Here is a 21,156-nt window from a genome sequence, read left to right as displayed (position 1 = left end):
AATGAGGTCTAATTCCAAAACCCGTGTTCCTTCCATGACCCTGCGTAGCCTCACATAATCCATGAAGAAAAAAGAAAGGTAAACTAAATCCAATCTAATTCCAGAATTTAATCATGACTTGCAAACTTTAAAACCCCTTAGGGTACTCAAATGCTTTCCTACTCAAATTGTGCCTCAGAGGCCAGCAGTATCAGCATCTCCTGGGAGCTAGTTAGACAATGCAGAGTCTCAGGCCCCACCCCAGACCCACTGAATCCAAATCTGCATTTTAACAAGAACCCTATGTGATTTGCATGCACCTTAATATGTGAGATGTGCTGTCCTTAATGTCCTACATGGTAATGTTGTACAGGTAGATTCTATGTGCCTACACCAAGCGGGAGGCCCCAGGCATCCAGGACCTTCTTTATAATACGAAAATATTAGACTGAGTACCAGATTAGTAGATTTTGTGTGAAGTATGTCCTTGATTATCCAAAACTCAACGGTTTTATTTTTCACTCCAAACACCACAAAGGCTTGTAGCTATTTATCAATAAAACACTTGCTAAATGAGAACAGTGGCCTCCAACTTCCTATTTCTATTTCTACATTATATTGTGAATCAAAAACAAATGACACTCTTCCATGAACCACTGCTAAAATAAGGAGCCTCTGTTATGATTAAATTAGGACAAGGACTCGTTTCTGTAGAATTTTTCAAATATCATCTCTAAAGAGTTTTTACAACTTAATTAGGTTTTTTGTTGACTAATCCGGGAGTTCCCTGGGCATCTGAAGAGCAAATGAGAAAGGTGGAGGAATCAAGGCATTTGAGAAAGAACAATGGATGCACAATGTCTGGAAGGGCTTTCATTCCAACAGAACAAGTGTGAAACTGAAGTCTCTTAGAGAAATCACCTGCCAGAGTCACCTGGAGGGGCTGGCACATCCCCGAGGCACACTCCAGAGAAGACCTTGGCTCCAGGTCTCGACTTATCCCCTGAGACTTGCGGAGAGCCTGGCATACACAGTAGGTGCTCCAATATAAATATTTGTTTTTGTTGAACCAAACGTTGACAGATGTATTTACCACAAAGAAAAAAAAATCACAGGAAGTCTGGGATCAGGCCAAGTATCACTGGTGTGCCCTGCATCACGCTAGATGCCAGGAGAGCTTGTGGGAGGGAGAGCTGATTTGAAAGCACAGTAAGAGCTCATCCTGGTCTCAGGAGCCATGGGCACCTGCTGAGGCTGAAGTCCAAGGGAGCTCGTCAGACATGCAGAGTCCCAAGCTTCACCCCAGATCTACTGAGTCAGGATCTGCATCCAACAAGATCCAGAAGCCTTGCTCTAGAGGCATCAAAATCAGCTTGAGAAGCACCACTCTAGGCATGGCCATAAAATACTGAGATTGAACTGGAACAAAAACGGGGCATCCTCCTGAGTCAGGACACACCTGGTGGTCACCAGAGCTGTCCACATACATTCAGCTCACTCCTTCTCTCCTTCTGGGCACATGGCAGGATTGCATTTCCCCACCCACTTGAAGTTAGGTGTGGCTGGGCTTTTATCAATGAGATCTGAGCACAAATGCCATGTGTCACTTCTGGGAAGACGCTTTAAGAACCATGTGCTGTTGATCAGCAGAAAGATTACAGACAGCGGTTGCTCCCTCATCTTGGGTCCTGGACGGTCTTGCAGCCCCAAACCAACTCACAACAGACTTGCAGCATGAGGAAGAAGCAAACCTATGTTGTTTTTAAGCACTGAGATTTGGGGGCTGTTTGTTATGGCAGCATTTCTAACCCATCCTGACTGACACAGCATGTAAGCCCCCAACACTGCCATCTTCAGAGCATCTCTGTTCCTCCCCCATTGAGATCCGCTTAAACGCAACATGACTTGAGGATAGGACCTCTTTTTAAATCCCAAACAGCATTACTTAACTCAATTACCTTCTATACTCTTCAGACTTCACTCCAGCCATCATCTTATTTTCTCCTTTCCCCAGATTTCCCCACATATTAATGCTTTTATCTTACCATACCGTATGCTTTTTGGTAAGCTGCTTTACATCCTTTTCTCAACAAGGTGATAGACAGACAGTCACACATACAGACACACCAGACGTGGATCCAAATGAATTTTGGCTGTTTCCAAAAAAATCAAATTCACCCCTCAAAAGACAAAGATTTGCTGTTACTAAGGGTATCTAAAAGAACGTGGCCCTGGGCCAGGCAAGTATTCCTTCAACCTGTTCTTTGCACAAAAGGATCCATGGGACACAGTCTCTGCTCTTAAAAAGCAATTCATTCTTGGAAACACCATCTCTTTTTGCCTTGTCATAAGGTGAAATCTGAACCATGCTAACTCCATGAAAACACTTAGCATCACTGACAAAAATGTTTTATTCTTAAACTTCTGCTGAGCCCCTTTTGCATGGCTGGCCTTGTGTGAAGAACAGGTGAATCTTATTTTAACCAGTTCCTCTTGGTAGGCAGGTGGGGTGTGGCCAATTGAGCTATATTAGAAACAGGCTGCAATGGGTATTCTGAGGCTTACAGCTTACCTACCAGATGCTTTCTGAATCCAAATTTCTAGATGTGGAATTGCTGGATCAGAGGGCACATACACTGTTAAGGTTTTAAGATATATTGCCAAATTACACTCCAGGAAGCACAGGGCAATTTTCCTACACCCTTGCCAATACTCATTCTTTTTTTTTTTTTTTGACACTTTTCATTAAAGCTACCTTTTTAAAAAATGTGCAATTCTTTGACTACTAGTGAGACTGAATGTGCTGATGACTTTGCATCTTTTACTATAAAGTGTCTATCCAAGTCCATTGCCCATTCTTGTACTGGTGTGTTCCTTTTTTGGCTTTTTTAAAAAATAACTTAGAACTTTCTGCATTAAGGACATTAACTTTTTCACAATTTTTATTTGCCTTTTACTTCATTTTTTAAAGGAAGAGGTCTCTGGTGGCAGAATGGGCGATTCACAGATGAGGACAATACCACAGGGACAGTGCATCACAACTGACCTGCAGAGGTGAGGCCCCCTCGCCCTCCCCAGTCAATCTACCAGCAAGTCCTTTTGACTCAACCCTCAAAATACATTCCAAATCCATCCACTTCTCTCTCAGCATCTCCACACTCCCACCAGCCTGCTCCCAGCTTCCTAACTTATCTGCTTGCTTTCCTCCCTACACTCTTCAAATCCATCCTCCACACTGCAGCCCAGGTGAGCTTTCCAAAACAAATCAGAGCACGCCAACCCATCAATCAAACCGAAAGCTACCAACCACTAAAAAGAAAAGATAATTAGGGAATGTGACAGAGGTGCTAAATATTGCTATCATATTACAATATATACATGTATCAAATTAACACGTTGTATACCTTAACTTTACACAAGATGGCATGTCAAATGAATTCAATTAAAAGAAGCCACTGGTAGCTTCAAATCAGCCACGGCAGGAGTACTTACACCCCAGAAATTGGCAAACACGACAAATCAGAACTTCTCTCACTTCACCTCCCACCCTCCATCCGCCAAAGCTGATTGTTAAACATTTACCAACACACCAGTGGAGGCAAAAGAAGCTTCAGCCGGTGTCAGAGAATGACGCTCCAATTTTGTCCTCCCAAAAACTGCTGAGGAGGAGGAGAGGGAGGGACCCTTCAGACAGGAGACTGTCTCTGGCAAAAGTATGGATAGACAGAGACCCACGCGGGGAGCACAGCTCAGCAGATGCCCAAAGGACATCAAGGAACAGCTGGGCCCTTGGAATGATGATTTTGCAGTTAAGTCCCCCAGACCATAAATGCAAACCTGGGGAAAGGCAAGCAACCTCAAATTATTGGACAGTTCATTTCTTCCGCCATGCAGGATAGCGACTCAAAATACAAGTTCGTAGAGAAAAATCAAGTTACATATATGGGGGGTGGGGGAGACAACTATCCAACTTACCTGCCTCCCTCTCTGTCACATCCCAACCTCTCTTCCTCCCTGCCCTCTAACCACTCTGGAATATTCTGGTTCTCTGAAATCTATCAAACATACGCTGCTCTTCAGGGTTATCTGCATCTGTAGTGCAAATACTCACACACACACACCCAGATCCTCACACAGCTGGCTCCTGTGCATCACACAGGTCTCTGCTCACACATACCCTCCTTGGGGAAGCCTTCTCTGACAGTTTCTGGAACCCCTCCCTTCCTGCACCCCACACCCCTAATTTGTCACAGTACCCTGTTTTACTGGCCCCATACCACTTTAAAAGTATACATATATATAAATATATATATATATATATATTTTTTTTTTTTTTTTGCTAGTTTACCATCTCCCCAACTAAAAGGTAAGCGTCTTTTCTATGCCTTTCACTGCTTCACCTCCAGCAGTGCTCACAGCCCATCGCCGTCGGCACTCAGTTAGGGGTTGTTGAATGATCAACTCTTGAACAGGGACTGGCCAACTACACACAGCCCATAAGCTAAGAATGTCCTATCCATTTTTTTTTTGTTTTTGTTTTTGTTTTTGTTTTTGCGGTACGCGGGCCTCTCACTGTTGTCGCCTCTGCCGTTGCGGAGCACAGGCTCCGGACGCGCAGGCTCAGCGGCCATGGCTCACGGGCCCAGCCGCTCCGCGGCATATGGGATCCTCCCAGACCGGGGCACAAACCCGCATCTCCTGCATCAGCAGGCCGACTCTCAACCACTGCGCCACCAGGGAAGCCCGGCCTATCCATCTTAAATGGTTGAAAACAAAGCGAAAGAAGACGACAACTCATGGCACAGATTCAAACCTCAGTGTCCATAAATAAAGTTTTATCGGAACACAACCACACCCACTGGTTTGGGGCTCCTCTCTAGCTGCTTCGTGCTCCGCGGGCAGAGCTGAGCCACTGGGACAGAGACCATATGGGCGCTCTCACGGCTTCTCGCTGCCTGCAGCATGCTGCACATCGCAGTGAAGCAGCTGTAACTCGAGTGTGCCTCTTGGCCTGCAAAGCCTAAAATGTTTCCTGGCCCTTTACAGAAAACGTTTGCCAATGCAGGTGAAGAAGGAGAAGGCTTTGAGAAATGTTTCTAAGGCAGAGCAGACCAGGCTCGCCACCCAAATGAACAGGAGAGAAAAGGTAAGAGGGGGGCAGAGTCAGGTGACACGGTAGAGGGATGGTGGCGACACGCACAAGGGTTTGGAGGGTGGGGGGAGAAGGCAGTGAAAGGAGGGGAGAGATTAAGAGTTTAGTTTGGACAGGTAAGTCCCTGGGGACTGAGTCTGGAGACCAGCTCAAGAACCGAGGGGGGCTTCCCTGGTGGCGCAGTGGTTGAGAGTCTGCCTGCCGATGCAGGGGACGCGGGTTCGTGCCCCGGTCCAGGAAGATCCCACATGCCGCGGAGCGCCGTGAGCCATGGCCGCCGGGCCTGCGCGTCCAGAGCCTGTGCTCCGCAACGGGAGAGCCCACAACAGTGAGAGGCCCGCGTACCGCAAAAAAAAAAAAAAAAAAAAAAAAAAAGAACCGAGGGGAATACAGTGAACCAGGAAGTTAACCTAATAAAACAGATCTTTACCAGATGGAAGACAGGAGAGACACTAAATGTGGAGGGAGGACGTGGGTGAGTCCTCTGAGGAATCCACACGAACCTGGCACAATTCACACACCTGTCGCAACTGAACCTACACAATGTCACCCATGCTCTGGTCCTCCAAAGGACAAGCCAGGCCGACCTGCTGGCCACCATTTCTATTTCTCTCCATGGGGACAAACACCACCCAGAAGCCTTGCCACTGTAGGAAAGAGCGGAATCTACTCATTTTGCAATTAAGGACCGGGGGACCCGTGCTGACATTCTGTTGGAAAGCTTGTCACGTGCCGCCTGGCTGCTGGGAGTAATAAGCGGGCAAACTGGGAGAACGCCGTCCCCTGGAGTGGCCCGACAAAAATCCTGACACCTAACTTGTGTCCAAGCCTTCCTGGTTTATCAAACCTCTTCTTTCACCAGCCACGTAGGGACCAGCATCCGTCCTCGTAGACGAGGTCAACCAGGCTGTCAGATAAAAGCTGGGCGTTTTCAGGCTGGGAAGAGAGTACAAGCGGGTCAGCATCTCATTCATGTTTCTAGCTGGTAATGGACCGCAGGGATTCACGTGGTGGTTAACAGATGTCAGAGATTCCTGCCGACTTGTTGCTAAGGGAACTTTTGTGAAGATGCCCCGAATCCAGAGAATCCAACAAGCCCTGCCGACTGCTCTGAAGTCCCGAGGGGTGGCCAGTTGACCAGACCAGCACAGAGCAGTGCAGAGGGGGGGACGCCCCTCCGGATCAGAGGCAGACAGAGTATGGGCCAAAGGTAGAGTTTCACACGGCACAGGAGCCACAAACGCGGGCCACAGCCCCCAAATCAAAGGGCAGGATGACTTCTTGAAGATGGCAGAAAGCACCTTAATCTTTTCGATCACAGCTACATGCTCTGCAAACCACCATCCCTAATTATACCTTTTGTGAAAGAGCTGACGACCGCCTTAAAAAATACGGGCATGAGGAACAAGGTCACACCCATTTTAGATAATTTCCACATAACAGAAAGAAAGGCCCTGTATTAAAATCAATTTGTATAACATATCAAGCATCTACTAGATGTCAGGCAGCTCGGATACACCATGTCCATTAACAACCAGCACCAAGTAGCCCCGACCTGAAGAAGCTGGGCTGGTCTGTCAGTGGCCCAGGGGACATACCCAGGCTTCAGGGACAGGAAAACCTAGTTTCAAAATCAGCTGCACCATTTATTGTGTGGCCTTTATAAAGAAATCCCTGGCGTCTTTAAAAACAAAAACGAACAACAAACAACAACAACAAAAACCTCCAAGGATGGCGATGGAGAATTTCCTAGCAGAATGGCCAAATCTGTTCGTTCTACCGCCCCGCCCCCCCCCACCCCGAGACTCTCTCAACGGTCTGGCCTGGCACCGCTTCCTCTCTAATGGATCACCTGTCCCAGGGTGTTCTCCCTACCCTTCTGAGGTAGCTAGTCTGCAAAACAGCCTCAATGAACCTTGCCTCGCTGTATACACACCTGTATGCACCTCCCTCCCACACTGTGACTCACTTTACCCATGGAATGTGGCAGAAGTGATGCGCCAGTTCCGAGCCTACACCTTAAGAAGACCTGGCAACTTGCACTTTTGTGTTAAGAAGCCAGCATGTTAAACACTCCAACTCCCTGCTGAAGAGAAAGGCCATGCAGAAAGGCACCCGAGGATGACACCACGCAGAGAGAAAGGCCACATGGAAGGCACCAGGCATGTGAGTGAAGACACCATTTTGGAGGTTCCAGCCCAGCTGAGCCTCCAGGACCCCAGCTGCAGCCACCATCTAACTGCAAATGCACGAGAGACACCGAGATCGACCGGCAGAAGAAGTGCCCGGCTGAGCCCCGTCAACCCACAGAAATGTGTGAGATAATAACAAATGGTTGTTTTGCGACACTAAGTTTTGGGGTGGCTTGTTACATAGCAATGGATAAAATATTATCCCTTAACGATCCACAGCACAGCCCACTTCCCCAGCCCCGCATCTCTCTGCCCCAGCCACACCTTGTAAACGCCTGCAGCACCATCACCTGAACCCAAAATGGGAGAACAGAAGGTGAAGAGGAGGAGGTGCAAGGGTGACCCTCTGCAGCTGACTAGTTCAGCTGGCAGTGTCATATTCTGTTAGTACCTCTTGAGGACCTTGCAAGTGACCTTGCAGCCAGATCGCGGATTCTGAGAACAGCACCTCCATCAAGGAAAGCTCTGTCGTGTATGCATTCCAATCTTATTACCCTCCAGAATTATTTCCCAAAAGCTCTGGTGGTTTTTGCAGATGCCTTACAGTATCTTCCAGAGCCCTAATTTCTTCTCTTCATTCGAGGGAAGAGCATCACCTCAGCTCCTCCTAGACCATGTCTCTCTCAGATCCTTGACCTCTTCAGGGCTGAACAGACCCTCAGGAAAGATGTTTCTGGCTGCTTTTATCTAAGGGCCTTGATAACTCGTGGGCAGCTGTGGGTCTTATCAGTTAGGCCTCCTCCCTTCTCTGGGAGGAGCTGGCTCCCCTCCACCTGGCACCCTCTGGAAGGCTGCCCCACTCACTGAATAGCAGGATCCTTGTGGCCAGTCCTTGCCCACCAGGGCTCCCCCCAGCTCTGCTTGGCACAGGTTCTCTCTCCTGGAGGCCGCCCTCTGCAAGCCAAGTATGTTCTGCCCTGTCCCCCCATTTCCTTGGGGTCTTGACCAAAGAGATTTCCCCAGGAACCAGGACCAGAACCTCCACCAAACTGGCCTCTCCGCAGGGGCAGGCCACCAGGGTGGATCTTTGGGCCCTCTCAGCTCCCAACTCCCCGCCACGGGGTATGCTTCCTGCAAACCAGGGCCTCTCAGTTCCCCTTTTTTCACATGAACGAGGAGGAAATCCTCGGGGCGTGCGCCTTTTGCACACACCGCCCTCAATCTTTAGCGCGCTCTTGCCAAGATGGGGTTTCCTGACGTCACTCTTTCCGCCAGAGAGCAAACGGCGCGCTGGGGTGGGGGTTACGCTGGCGGTGCCATTCTCAGCTGTGCACCCACCGTCCCACTCCTGCCGCAGGAGGCTGGTGTAGCCCCTTCTGTCTGTACTTGTATCTGCGACAGCTCCCCTGGCCTTCTGAACTCCATGCCCCCAGCAAGCTCAGTGCCAGGCGCCCACTAGCAGAGGCTTACCAGCTCTAGTAAGTGGGCCCTTCTCTGGCCTCCTGGCTTCTGCACTAACACCTGGCTGGCACTCCTTCAGTGCCATATGCCGGCCAGTCCACCACCGGCAACCCCCTCAGGAGTTCTGCATTCTCCCCCTAACCTAGCCTGTCTTTGGGGAGTCACCTCATTCCAAGGGAGCCTACCTGCATCTCCTCCATCCCTCCCCAGCCTCAGCCTTGAGGTCCAGCCTGCTCAGGGAAGAGGTTCCCAGAGACAAAAGGGCCTGATCTGTGATCCTCCCTGTGGAAGATGCATCTGCTCTGGCCCTGAAAAGAGTCGCAGAGCTCAGGCCCACTCCTGTCTCCACCTGTGGGGAAACTAGCGGGCTCTGAGTGAAATCAAACCCCAGGCTTCGCAGGAGAGATGTTCTAGTAGGAAGGAGCAGCTGCCCTCACTGGAGCCCCAGCATCCCTGCCTCCTTCAGGGATGTGGTCACTGGCAGGCGGACCTCGGGGGCTGTACTGGCCCTTTCCCACAGGGATCCAAACCCTTTCTTTACTTGCCTTCTGGTACAGCTGGGCCAAGGATATTGGGTTTAAAAGAGACATAGGCACAGAGAGTAGCATTCAGCCAGCTGAGCTGCTAACCAGCTACGCAAGCATTACTCCCTGGCCGACTGCCTTCACCTGTCTCATATTCAGTTTGCCTGCCTGTAAAATGGGGATAGTGCCTCCCCCTTCCCAGGGCTGTCTGGGGAATTGGTGACACTGTATGGACCATGCCTGGTGCCTAGTAGGTGCTTAACAAACGTAAGCCCCTCTAGGGGTACGACTCACACAGATGGGTACTTGTCTGAAAGCACCTTAGGCAACGTACATGCCACGAACTGTGACTGACACACCCACAGCTGCCCTAGCTGATCATTCTGCTTGTCCCCTGGGTGGTCTGATTCACCCTCCCTTTCCTCCCGGGAAGAAAAAGCAAAGACGCTTCACTCTTGCTAACACAGCCGACAAACCCACCAGTCTCACCCCCACCCAACGCACAGCTGGCTGAGTCCAGCCAGGGACACTCCTCACCAGACATCCAACAGCCAAATTTCCACATCAGTGTTTCCTGGAAAAGCGTGGCCACCAGAGGACTCTACGACAGGAGTCTCTGCCAGGGCTGCTGGGCTAGAAACAAGGAGGCTCCGGGTCTTCGTAAGAAGCAATTCACTTGCTTTCTTCCACACCTGAATCTCAGGAAGGGAACTAGCAAAGCTGAGGAACACCTGAGCCTCTCCTAGGCAGCCAGGCTCTCAAACGACAGAACCACGAAGGTGCCTGAATATACTCAGCTGACAGCCCAGGAAGGCTCCTTCCAGCCTCACCTTGGTCAAATGCTACTAATCCATGTAGGAGGGATTTTGTCCTCTGGACCTGAAAGAAACGTCACGTGCCTCTAAGAGGCCAGGCTCTATTTTGATAATGTTTCCACAGGATATTTCTCAGGCAAACTCACCCATAACCGTTTCACCGCTACCTAGCTTTCTTTCTGTCTTTTTTGAGTTGCACAGAGCATTTTCAGTCAAAATTTGCTACTTTGTTCTTTGTGAAGTAGGTGGGGGGGGAGGGTAGTTTATTAATCAGTTCAGTCTCTATGATTTGGACAGTTTTGCCAGAATACGTCCGTCTACTCACAGCCTTCACAACAATCTTGGGGTCGGGCAGCCTTTCACTAAAGGGGACACCCTGTAAAAGCCCACCCCACACGCCACCAAAGGACTTGAGGAACTTAGAATCCCACTCAGGCTATGACCATGAGCTCGGCGATGAGAGGACATCGAGGCCTCCCAACTGTCACCCAGAAAATAAACAGCCAGCCGACTTGGCTCAGCAGGTCCTGTGAAGCCCGGGGCCAGGCCAGAACACCAGGACAAACCACATTTCAGGCTCTGAACCCTGGCCTCGGGGAGCTGGGCCAGGGGACGGGGCGCTGGCCGGGGGCTGCAGCACCCCTGGATCAAGCCTGCTGACGGGGCTCGGACTGGTGGCTAGCCATGCTCAGCTGACCAGTAAGTGGGCGGCCCAGAGGCGGCCAGGCAGCTGACCCGCCGCAGCACGACCGTCCACGGGTCGGCAGGCTCGGGGCTCCGGGGCCCAAGCGGTGCCACTTTTCCCAGCCCCATCCTCCGTGCGTCTTCCCTGGACCGCCGGACGCCGCAACCCTCCTGCGGCCCCGGCCACCGCCGGGACGCGCCCGCCAGCTCCCGAACTCACACTGGCAACAAGTTCTCGCCTCCTCAGGGCGGCCACGATGTACTCGGGAGGCCCGGCACGGGGAACGCTCGGAGGGCGAGCCCCGCGCTGCCCACGCCCGGAGAGGCGCCCGCCGCCTCCGCCGCCCTCAGGAGCGCGCGGCTCTGGGTCGGGCGCGCAGCTGCGGCCCACGGGGCGCCCCTCGGGCAGGGGCGGCTCCGGCCTCCCGGGCGCGGGCAACAGGTATGCGAGCGCGCCGGTCTCCCAGCCCGGGCCCTCGCCCCTTACCTCCAGCAACTGCACGTAGCTCGCCGGGAACCAGCCGCGGAGCCCGTCCTCCTTCTCGCCTTCCCACCAGCCGCCGTCCGGGACCTGCAGCAGCGTGATGAGCTCGCCCGCGGCGAAGCGCAGCCCCTGGCCGTGCCGCTCCCCGGAGAAGGGGTACAGGGTCCGGCAGCGGGCGCCGGACATGGCCTTGGCGCCCGGGCTCACAGCGCAGCCTGCATCCCTGCCGAGCCCCGCAGTCTGGGCAGCGGTTCCGCGGGGTCCCAGGCGCCCGGCGCCCCGGGCTCCCGCGCTCTGGGCGCGCGCCGTCTCGGGGGTGCGCGGGGGTCCCCGGCTAGGCGGGGGACGCGCGCCCCGCGCAGGGAAGCTGAGACTTGCTGGCTTCGGAGCGAGCGGCAACGCCCCCGGGCCGGGCGGCTCGCGGCTCCTAGCTCGGGCCGGGGGGGGCGGGGCTCAGGGGGAGGAGACCCAGGCGCCGCGGGCTCCGGAGACAACTTCCCGGGGACGCGGAACGCGGGCGGCCGAGGCGAGGGCCGGCCAGAGCCGGGGCCGCCCTGGCGCGCGGAAATGCGCAGCTCCCCGCGGAGGTGGGACCCGGAGCATCCCCCTCGGCCCCGCTCCGCGGCGAGGGAGTGGCGGCGGACGTGGAGAAGGGGCTGGCAGCCGGGTAGCCTGCCGGGGGCTTTCTCGGCGCGAGGGGGCGGGACTGGGCGGGGGCTGGACCGGGGCGGCCACGCCCGCTGAGGGCCGGGCGCTCCCTAGCCGAGCGGGCGGGTCACTGGGGAGGGGTCTCCGGGCTCACACCCGCACCACTGAAAGCCGCGGGGATAGAAACGCCCCGCTCTACGCGTTTTGTAGGCCTCGTGGCCGGTGGTGAGCGGGCGCCTCCTCCGGGGTGCCTGTAAAGGAATGTGTTTGTGGCCGTCACTAGGGGTTGAACCTGGGGTTGAACTTGACTCACCGGAAACTGGACAATGGGTGAGAGACAGATTTGAAGCCGGGCGCCTGAGCCGGGAAGCCAGGTGGCAGCGGGTTACACCGGAGGGACCGAGCGGCGAGGCGACGGAGTCGGAATCCGAGCTGGTAGAATTGGAAGGAGATCATTACGGATAAAAGGAGAAGAGGGCAAGGTGAGAGGAGCAGCCCCCGTCGCTTGTGCGTGCAAAGGGGAGGGTGGCCCAGGGTACCAGCTCTCCTGAAATCGAGATGGGCCAGGCTGAGGAGTCTACACTCATTTACTCAGTCGACGGACATTTAGTGGGAGGCTGCCACGTTCCACGCCATGTGCCAGGTACCTACAAAATTCATTTGGGACAAGTTCCTGCTCTGCTGGTACCAGTGCACCTGGGTGCTGAAGGAAGCTGACCTTGAACTGATGGCCTAGAAGTAAAAGAAAGCTTTCTTTGTTCTCCTACTCTATAGGAAAACTTAAATTCCATTTCCTAAACTGTAAATAGCCGAACCCTTTAATCTCTCTGTATACTCCTAATTGCCTACCCTTACATCCTGCTCAGTAACCTTCCATGGCTCCCTATTACCTTTTACATTAAACTTAGACTTCTCAGCCTGTGCATTTCAGGCCCTCCACAATACCTCCCCCACCCTCATCTCTCACTATGCTTCCATAGATACCCTTTACAAAACCAGCCCAGCTGGGCTACGAGAGCCTTAAGATCTCTTTCCACACTTTCAATCAGTGGTTCTCATTAGAGTCACCTGAGTAATGTTAAATGCTCATGCCCAGGCCCACCCTAGCTTTGAGAATCACTGTTGAGCCAAATTCTGCCTTTAAGCCATCTGCCCTAGCAGCCTCAGCCTGGCCTCTGGCCATGGGCAAGTTGACAAATGCAGATTGTTTATCATATTCCATCAATTGCAAATTCACAAACCCTTGCTTGTCTACAATCATGGAGAAACAAACTCTTGACCACGGTCACCACCACTAAGAGTCCCTTAAAGCAGAGCTGCAAAATTTGATGCAGAAAACAGTCACTAAAAGTAACTGACCTGGGCTTCCCTGGTGGTGCAGTAGTTAAGAATCTGTCTGCCAATGTAGGGGACACGGGTTCAAGCCCTAGTCTGGGAAGATCCCACATGCCACGGAGCAACTAAGCCACAACTACTGAGCCTGCGCTCTGGAGCCCGCGATCCACAACTACTGAGCCTGCGTGCCACAGCTACTGAAGCCTGCACGCCTAGAGCACGTGCTCCACAACAAGAGAAGCCACCTCAGTGAGAAACCCTCGCACCGCAACGGATGCTGGAGAAAGCCCACGCACAGCAACGAAGACCCAACGCAGCCAAAAATAAATAAAATAAAAAATTAATTTTTAAAAAAAGTAACTGACCTAATCAAAGTCTTAAACGGGTCTAAAATGCCCTATATCAGGAGCATTTGTGCAGGCTGACCTCAGGTTTCATATCTGATGATATGGCCCAGTTCAAGTTAGGATGGCTGGTCCAGAGCATTCCTGCAATCCAGACTCCTCTGGGGTACCTGTAAACAATCTGTGATCCAGTCTGGACTTGTGAAATTTCAGCTGACACAGCATGCCCTACACTTCAGTTCCAAATGACCGGCCCCAAACAGTTCTGCAGCACCAAAATTGATCACGGCTGTCAACTTCTTCAGTTCTCTCATTTTATTCCTGTAGTCCTATGAGCTGGTGTAGAAAAACTACAAGTACTACTTTTCTACTTTTTACAAGTAGAAAAACTGGGCTCAGAGGGCATGACTTGCCCACCATTATATGGCTGGTCAACAGCAGAGGTCAGACCTGGCTTATTGTACATGGAGCACTGCTTCCTCTGGTCCACTCTGCCGGAGTCAGAAAATGCATTGTGGCTCATCCACAAACAGCATCTTAAAGGGCCCTCTGGTGATACCCAATGTCACTCTTGATAGAAGTAAGACTGCGCTAGCAGTCAATGGAATTCCTGTCCCTGATCTCAGATAAATCCCCTGACACCTCTGGGTCTATTTCCCCATCTGTGATTGGAGACTGAATCAAATAGCTGGACTATAGGACTTGAGGTGGTTAAATGTATAGGCTCTGGACTCTGTATCCAAAGTTCAGTTCTGCCATCTTCTAGCTGTGTGCCCTTGGGCAATGTACTTAACCTCTTTGAGCCTCATTTTCCTCATCATTAGAAGATGATAATAGTATTTCTATCATAGAGTTATTAAGAGGATTGAGTGAGTAAAAATGTAAGCTGTTTAGAGCAATGGCTGGCACATTAAGTACTCAAATATTAGCAGTCATTATTATCTACCCAGCCCAATGGTCCTGCTTATTTATTATTCAACACTTCTTTTTGAACTAAGATTTCCAGGGCAGTAATAGAAGTGGAAACCCTTACATCTTTGGAATGCCAAAAATTTTAAAGGAACACACTCTGGGTTTCTGTTTTCTCACAAGATCTTGAAGGAAAGATGAGTTTCTCCCTTATTTTTTTCCTCCTTGCCTTCCTCCCCCACTCCCCCCCCACCCCCACATCTTCTATTATTATCTTGAACTTGTATTTAAATCTCTAATTATTTAACTTATTTGATAACTAAGTCTTACATTACTGATTAGATGCTTAGTAACTCAGGGGAAGGATAACATGTTTGTTTTAAATTTCCGTCTATCCCTCCTAAAGCCTAAGATTGCAAAAAGTAGGCATTCAGTATTTCCTCAATTCGTTTTGCACAGATAGTTTGGACCTTTGTGCAGATTCAGATTTTCCATATTGCCAAGTTACTCTATAAACACATGTGTTAGAACATCTGGATTAGACTGTAAACTCCCAAGATCAGGCTTTACTCCCTTTTTCTTAGCTTTCTCTCAACACTGAGCACTTGATGTGCTGGTGGATATTTCTTTTCTACTTGGAGACAGTCTCATATGCCCTTGCGCCAGCAGCCTATGGATGGCAGAGAAATACAAGGATTTCAATTTCTTAAAAAAATTAAACATAAATTTACCGTATGACCCAGCAGTAGTCCTAGGTTATCTACGTAAGAGAAAGGAAGACAAATAACCACACAAAAACTCGCAGTGAATATCCACAGCAGCACTATTTCTAAGAGCCAAACAGTGGAAATAATCCAAATGCCCATCAACTGATGAACAGAGAAGATGTGGTATACCCATACAATGGACTACTCACTCAGCCACAAAAAGGAATGGAGTACTGATACAGGCTGCAACTCGGATGCATCTCAAAGACGTCCACCATGCCAAGTGAAAGAAGCCAGTATTGTGTGATGCATTTACATAAAATGTCCAGGAAGGGCAAATCTATAGAGACAGTAAAGAGATTAGCAGTTGCCTGAGGATGGAAGTGGGAATAGGGAGTAAGCAAAGGGGCAGGAGGTTTCTTTCTGGGGTGACGACAATGTTCTAAAATTGGGCTGTGGTAACAGTTCTGCACAGTTCCAGAAATCATTGACTTGTACACTTAAAACAAGTAAATTTTTTGGTATGTAAATTATACTTCAGTAAAGCTGCTAACATAAACCAAAAACTAAACAAAAATATGCAAAGGCCTCATTCATTCAACAAGGATGCCCTGGGACTTCCCTGGTGGTCCAGTGGGTAGGACTCCGTGCTCCCAATGCAGGGGACCCGGGTTCGATCCCTGGTCGGGGAACTAGATTCCCGCATGCATGCCGCAGCTAAGAAGTCTGCGTGCTGCAACTGAGACCCGGAGCAGCCAAAATAAATAATAAATAAATATTTTTAAAATTAAAAAAAAAAAACAAGGATGCTCTTCCATAACCAGGGGCCAGTTTATTCAGCAACAACCTGAAGAGCTATTAAGCCTGTGCTATCAAATGGACAGTGTGTTGAGCCTGGGATAGAGAGATAAGTATGGAGCATATATAAAGAATTCCTATCAATCAAGAAGAAAAAGGTGGATGACGCAATAGAGGAAAGGGAAAAGACTTGAACAGGCATTTCATAAAAGAAGACATCCAAATGGCCAATAACATTATAAGGTGCTCAACTTCATTAATCATCAAAAAAAAGCAAATCAAAATCAAAAGGAAGTAACAATATACACTCACCAGGTGGTAACTATAAAAACAAAACAGGTATTATGAGGCTCTGAGGCACATGGGGCGCTCATGCACCGCTGAGAGGAGCCCGTTGGGAAACATGATACTTAGCACAGCTGCAGGGAGCCTCCTTTGTGACTCATCCATTCCCCTCCTAGGTGTAGAGCCAGCTGAGAGCTGTGTTCATATGTTCGTGGAAAGACATCTACAACGTGCATAGCAGCACTATTCATAAGAGCCCCAGACTGAAAACAGCCCAGTGTCCATCTACAGTAGAGTGGATAAAATGATGACATAGTTATACAACAGAAAACTTTACACTTCGAGAATGCACAAACTATTGCTACAGGTATGTGAATCCCACAGATGTAATGTTGGCCAAAAAAACCACTAAAGAGTACATATAGCATGATTCCATTTATATGAAATTCCTAGAAGTCAGGAGAGTCGTTATTTGAGGGAAGGGTATTGAGGGCGGGGATCTGGGATCCTGGTAATAATCTACTTTTTGATCTGGGTGTGAGTTACACAGGGCTATTCTCCAGGCTGTATACTTACCTGTGCACTTTTCTGTATGGATGCTATGCTTCAGTACAGTTTGTTAAAGAAAATAATATAGTCCCTGACCTCAAAGAATATATAGTGTCTTGATTCTAGAGCGGTGTTCTCCAAACTTTATTGACTGTGTACCTCTATCAGTAAAACTCCCAAATATATGTATTTCTATTATTTATAAATTAAATACGTGAACCACTAAACTAATGTGTCTTATAATACACAAGATGAAAAATTTTAAAGTTATATTAAAATATATATTATACACAATTAGAGGTTCTAACATTGTCTTCCTGCACTGTAGTGGATGTTTTGTGCATTTCTTGGGAATCGGTGATCTTGAGAATCAGCTTTAAGAAGACACTGGGAAGGAAAAGAAAGTTAATGTACTGAAAATAAGCATTTAGAAATCATGACTTTGGAAAAAAATAAATGGGTCCAGTTCTCTTGGAGTCTGGGAAAAACCTGGCATTGGACCTACAAGGAAGAGAAAGCTTTCAGAGCTCCATCCATCCTCGCCCCACTTCTCCCATGTGGAGTCTGAGCCAGAGGTGCAGCCAGAGATTCTGAAACTTCCGTGTGTATAAGAATCACCAAGGGGACTTCCCTGGTGGTCCAGTGGGTAAGACTCTGCACTCCCAATGCAGGGGACCCGGTTTTGATCCCTGGTCAGGGAACTAAGATCCCGCATGCTGCAAGGAAAGATCCCACAAAAAAATAAAAAAAGAAAGAAAGAAAGAGAAAAAGAAAGAAAGGAAGGAAGGAAGGAAGGAAGAAAAGAATCATGGAGGAGCATGTTAAAAGTGATGCCTATTCCTGGAGATTCTGATTTACTGGGTCTATGATAGGACCCAGAAATCTGTGTTTTTATTAAAACCTCTGTATTATTCTACCGGAGTCCTTACACCGTACTTTGAGAAACACCATCCTTAACACTAAGGTTGCCACACATTTTCAGGTAGTCTTTGTACCACTGGAGAACGTTATAATTTATAAGTCGGAAGCGTTTGCATTTGCATCCTATTTGGCCAGGAACCACCAATTAAAAAGATGTCGAGGGAAGCAGAAGCGGAGCCAGAGGCAGGCAGAAAATGGAAGGCAGAGACGTCATAGATAAATGAGGAGAGGAAGCCATTGTGGGGAATGGGAGAGACGGAGGCTATAGAATAAGAGAAAAGGGATGGGATAGAAGCGAGAAGGGGAGGGGGAGAGAGACCAGGGAGGGAGGACGGAAGAGAAAAGACAGCCCTGCTTTCCCTCACTCCATCCACCACCCACATGCACCCACCCACCAGGCTCTGAAGGCAGAGCTGACTCTGGCCAGACCCCGCTTCCCTGGTGAAATTCATTTGCAAAAGAAGCATGAAGAGAAGAAAAGAGAAAGGGGAGGAGAGAGGAAAAGAAAGGCCACAGAGAAATCGTAAGTTGTGGGACCAAAAATAACATTTAGAAATAGAAGTCCATCTTTACATCGGTCCTTGGCAGGTGGGTGGCAAAGGAGTGTCTGCCCCATTCCCACAGGACCCTGGCGGCAGCTGGAAGTAAGGAAGTGATATTCCCCTTTGGGAGTAAATAACAACAAAATATCCACGGAGGAGCCCAGCAGAGAGAGGCAAAGCCACATTAAAGAGACAGCAAGCCTCCAGGGCCAAGACCCACCTCTAACTTGATGGCGGCTATTAACATATGTGAAGCCTGGAAAAATCCACCCAACGTGGGCTGGGCTCTCTGGAAGCTTAGAAAAGAAATTTGAGAGGTTTCTGAGAACTGCTGCCCCTCCTGGCGCGCGCACACACACACACACACACACACACACACACACACTGGATGGGCTTTTGATTACCATCCAGCCTGCTTCTCTTACCCCAAAGACAAGCTACACCCTAATTCCTTTTCCCCAGCAGTGTGGCTGAGGCTGGGGTTTTCATTGGGAGGTGCTGTCCCTCTTATCAAGGTGTGAAAATAGTTCTCCAAAGTCGCTTAGGCGGACACAAATCCCTGGGGAATCTTGAGCTTTGAAAAAATGCACCTCGCTGCTGGTTGTTGGTTTCCTCGTGGGAAAGGGGGCTGGCCTGGGAAAACTGTCAGGAATAGCAAGTTTCTGGCTCAGAACAAAACCCCACCACGAGTCTCCATTCTTTTGAAGACTAAAAATAAATTCGGAATTAATCACAACAGGAAAGGAACAGTCTCTTCAATGACTATAATTATTAGGCTCATCCGAGTCCCAACTTTTTTGCTTACTAATTACATGGCTGGGACAAGTGACTTCACCTCCCAGAAACTCTGTTTCCTCATCTGCAGAAGACGGGAGTGGGGAATGGGGTGGGTGGTGATACCTGTTTCAGGAAATCATGGGAAGGATTGGCTCACAGGAGGCCATCTGGTGAATGTTCTCTGTCAAGAGTCCAGCTCTAGCGAGTGTGCCCTGGGCTGGGTTCAGACTGGAAGAGACTTTACCCAAATCTGGGATTTGAGAAGGCAGAGAGCGGTGTGTGGAAACTTCTAGGCTTGGTGTCACAAGCGGGTGGAATTCATGCTTATTTACTCTCTAGACTAATAAAAATTCCTTCCAGAGCAACCTTGGGGAGGAAACAGAACACAGGTTTACATTCCTCCTGACTTCCCCGGCAGGATTTCCCAGTCAGGCCAATGCTCTCCTGTGGTCACCTGGAGGTCAGAGCCTGAGAAGCTGAACTGCTCTGTGAGGACCCTGGGTGCAGCCTGGAGATGGGGCAGAACTCAAGCTGCTTCCTGAGAACCTTGTAGCAAACTGCCCTTCAGACCCGCCCATACCAGCATCTTGAGTGACAGCTAAGAAATGAAAGGGTGCGTGACAGGGGTCCTCTCTGGGTATTCAAAGTGATAATAATGGTACAGGAATATGCAGACACTTCAGGAATCCAGAATTCAACAAGAACTGAGCAAAATGGAATTTTGAACAAACAAGGCAAGAAATGCATGTACCATGTTAATTGTAGAAGGCGGGCTGCTTCAGCGGGGGTGGGAGTGGGGTGTCATTATTCTATTCTCTCCTTTTTTATAAGTTTGAAAAGTTCCATAATAAAAAAGGAGGTATAGTCCCCGAGCCTCTTCCATATACCTAACTCTTAGGAAAGTCCTTCAGAATCTCAGTGAGAGCATCTTCACACCGTTTCCAAACAATTCTAACAAACTAATTTTCCTTCCCTAGCTTTTCAGTCCATAGTATATGGGACAAGTATCTTGACAGCAGGAGGAAGTGCCAGGTGACAGTTGACACTGGCGGGGAGAGGGATCTGGGAGCATCACTAAAAAAGGCTCAAGGAAATAAAAAGTGCCTTAGCCCAGAGGTGTTTCTAAGATGTTGGTGATGGATGTTCATTGACACACAGGGCAGCCCAGACAGCGGGGGCAGAGCTGAGTAAGCAGATCCTGAACTAAGCTTGAAAAGCAAGTGATGGGGATGGTAGCCCAGGCTCTGCTCTTCTAGCCAGAGCCTCCGTTTCCTCATCTGTGTCTGCCTTATCCTACAGGAAAAAAGACGTCTGCCTTGTCCTACAGTCCCGTCGGAAAAACCAAAGTAGGAAACGCATTGAAAGGTGGCTGGTGAACTATAAAACATTCTCCAATATAAAGCTTTGTAAGAGTGACAATGACCCTGAGCCCTTCCATTTCCTTCCAAGTCAAGGCACTGTGTAATACTTTTTGGAATGATCTTTATCTTAGTCCATTTTGGCTGCTATAACAGAATACCCTAGACTGGGTGGCTTATAATCAGAAATGTATTTCTCACAGTGCTGGAGGCCAAGGTCCAAGATCAAGGCGTCAGCAGATGCAGTGTCTGGTGAGGGACCTGCTTCTTTGTTCATAGACGGCTGTCTTCTCACTGTGTCCTCACAGGGCAGAAGGGACAAGGCAGCTCTGTGGGGTCTTTCTGGTAAGTGCACTAATCCCATTCATGAGGGCTCCATCCTCATGACCTACTCACACCCCAAAGGTCCCACATCCTAACACCATCACACTAGGGGTAGGTTTCAACATATGAATTGTGGGGGGGGCACATTCAATCTATGGCAAACTTCATCCACAGTGCTTAAACTATCTCAAGTTATTTCAAGTGTTTGCAAGTAAAAGGGACAGGGTTTTTCTTTAAACTGAAGTATAGTTGAGTTACAATGTTTCAGGTGATTCAGATTTTCAGATTCTTTTCCATTATAGGTTATTAGAAGATATCGAATACAGTTCCCTGTGCTATACAGTAAATCTTTGTTGTTTATGTTTTATATAGTAGTGTGTATCTGTTTTTTTTTTTTTTTTTTTGCGGTACGCGGGCCTCTCACTGTT

The 21,156-nt window shown here is 49.4% G+C and overlaps 1 protein-coding gene across 1 annotated transcript in view; it reads right to left on the bottom strand.

Annotated features, from left to right (window-relative positions):
- GAS7 (growth arrest specific 7) overlaps nt 1–11,495 on the bottom strand; it is a 203,568-nt gene extending 192,073 nt beyond the window's left edge. Inside the window, exon 1 of the mRNA XM_060081685.1 lies at nt 11,235–11,495. Within this exon, the coding sequence (XP_059937668.1) occupies nt 11,235–11,417 (183 nt within the window). The 5' untranslated portion in view covers nt 11,418–11,495. The remainder of the gene's footprint in view (nt 1–11,234) is intronic.
- Nucleotides 11,496–21,156: the final 9,661 nt, after the last annotated feature.

This window comes from Mesoplodon densirostris, chromosome 18 (assembly GCF_025265405.1).
Source record: "Mesoplodon densirostris isolate mMesDen1 chromosome 18, mMesDen1 primary haplotype, whole genome shotgun sequence".
Lineage (NCBI taxonomy): Eukaryota > Metazoa > Chordata > Mammalia > Artiodactyla > Ziphiidae > Mesoplodon > Mesoplodon densirostris.
Note: the sequence above shows the minus strand (reverse complement) of the source record. Positions and strands in the feature narration are given on the sequence as shown.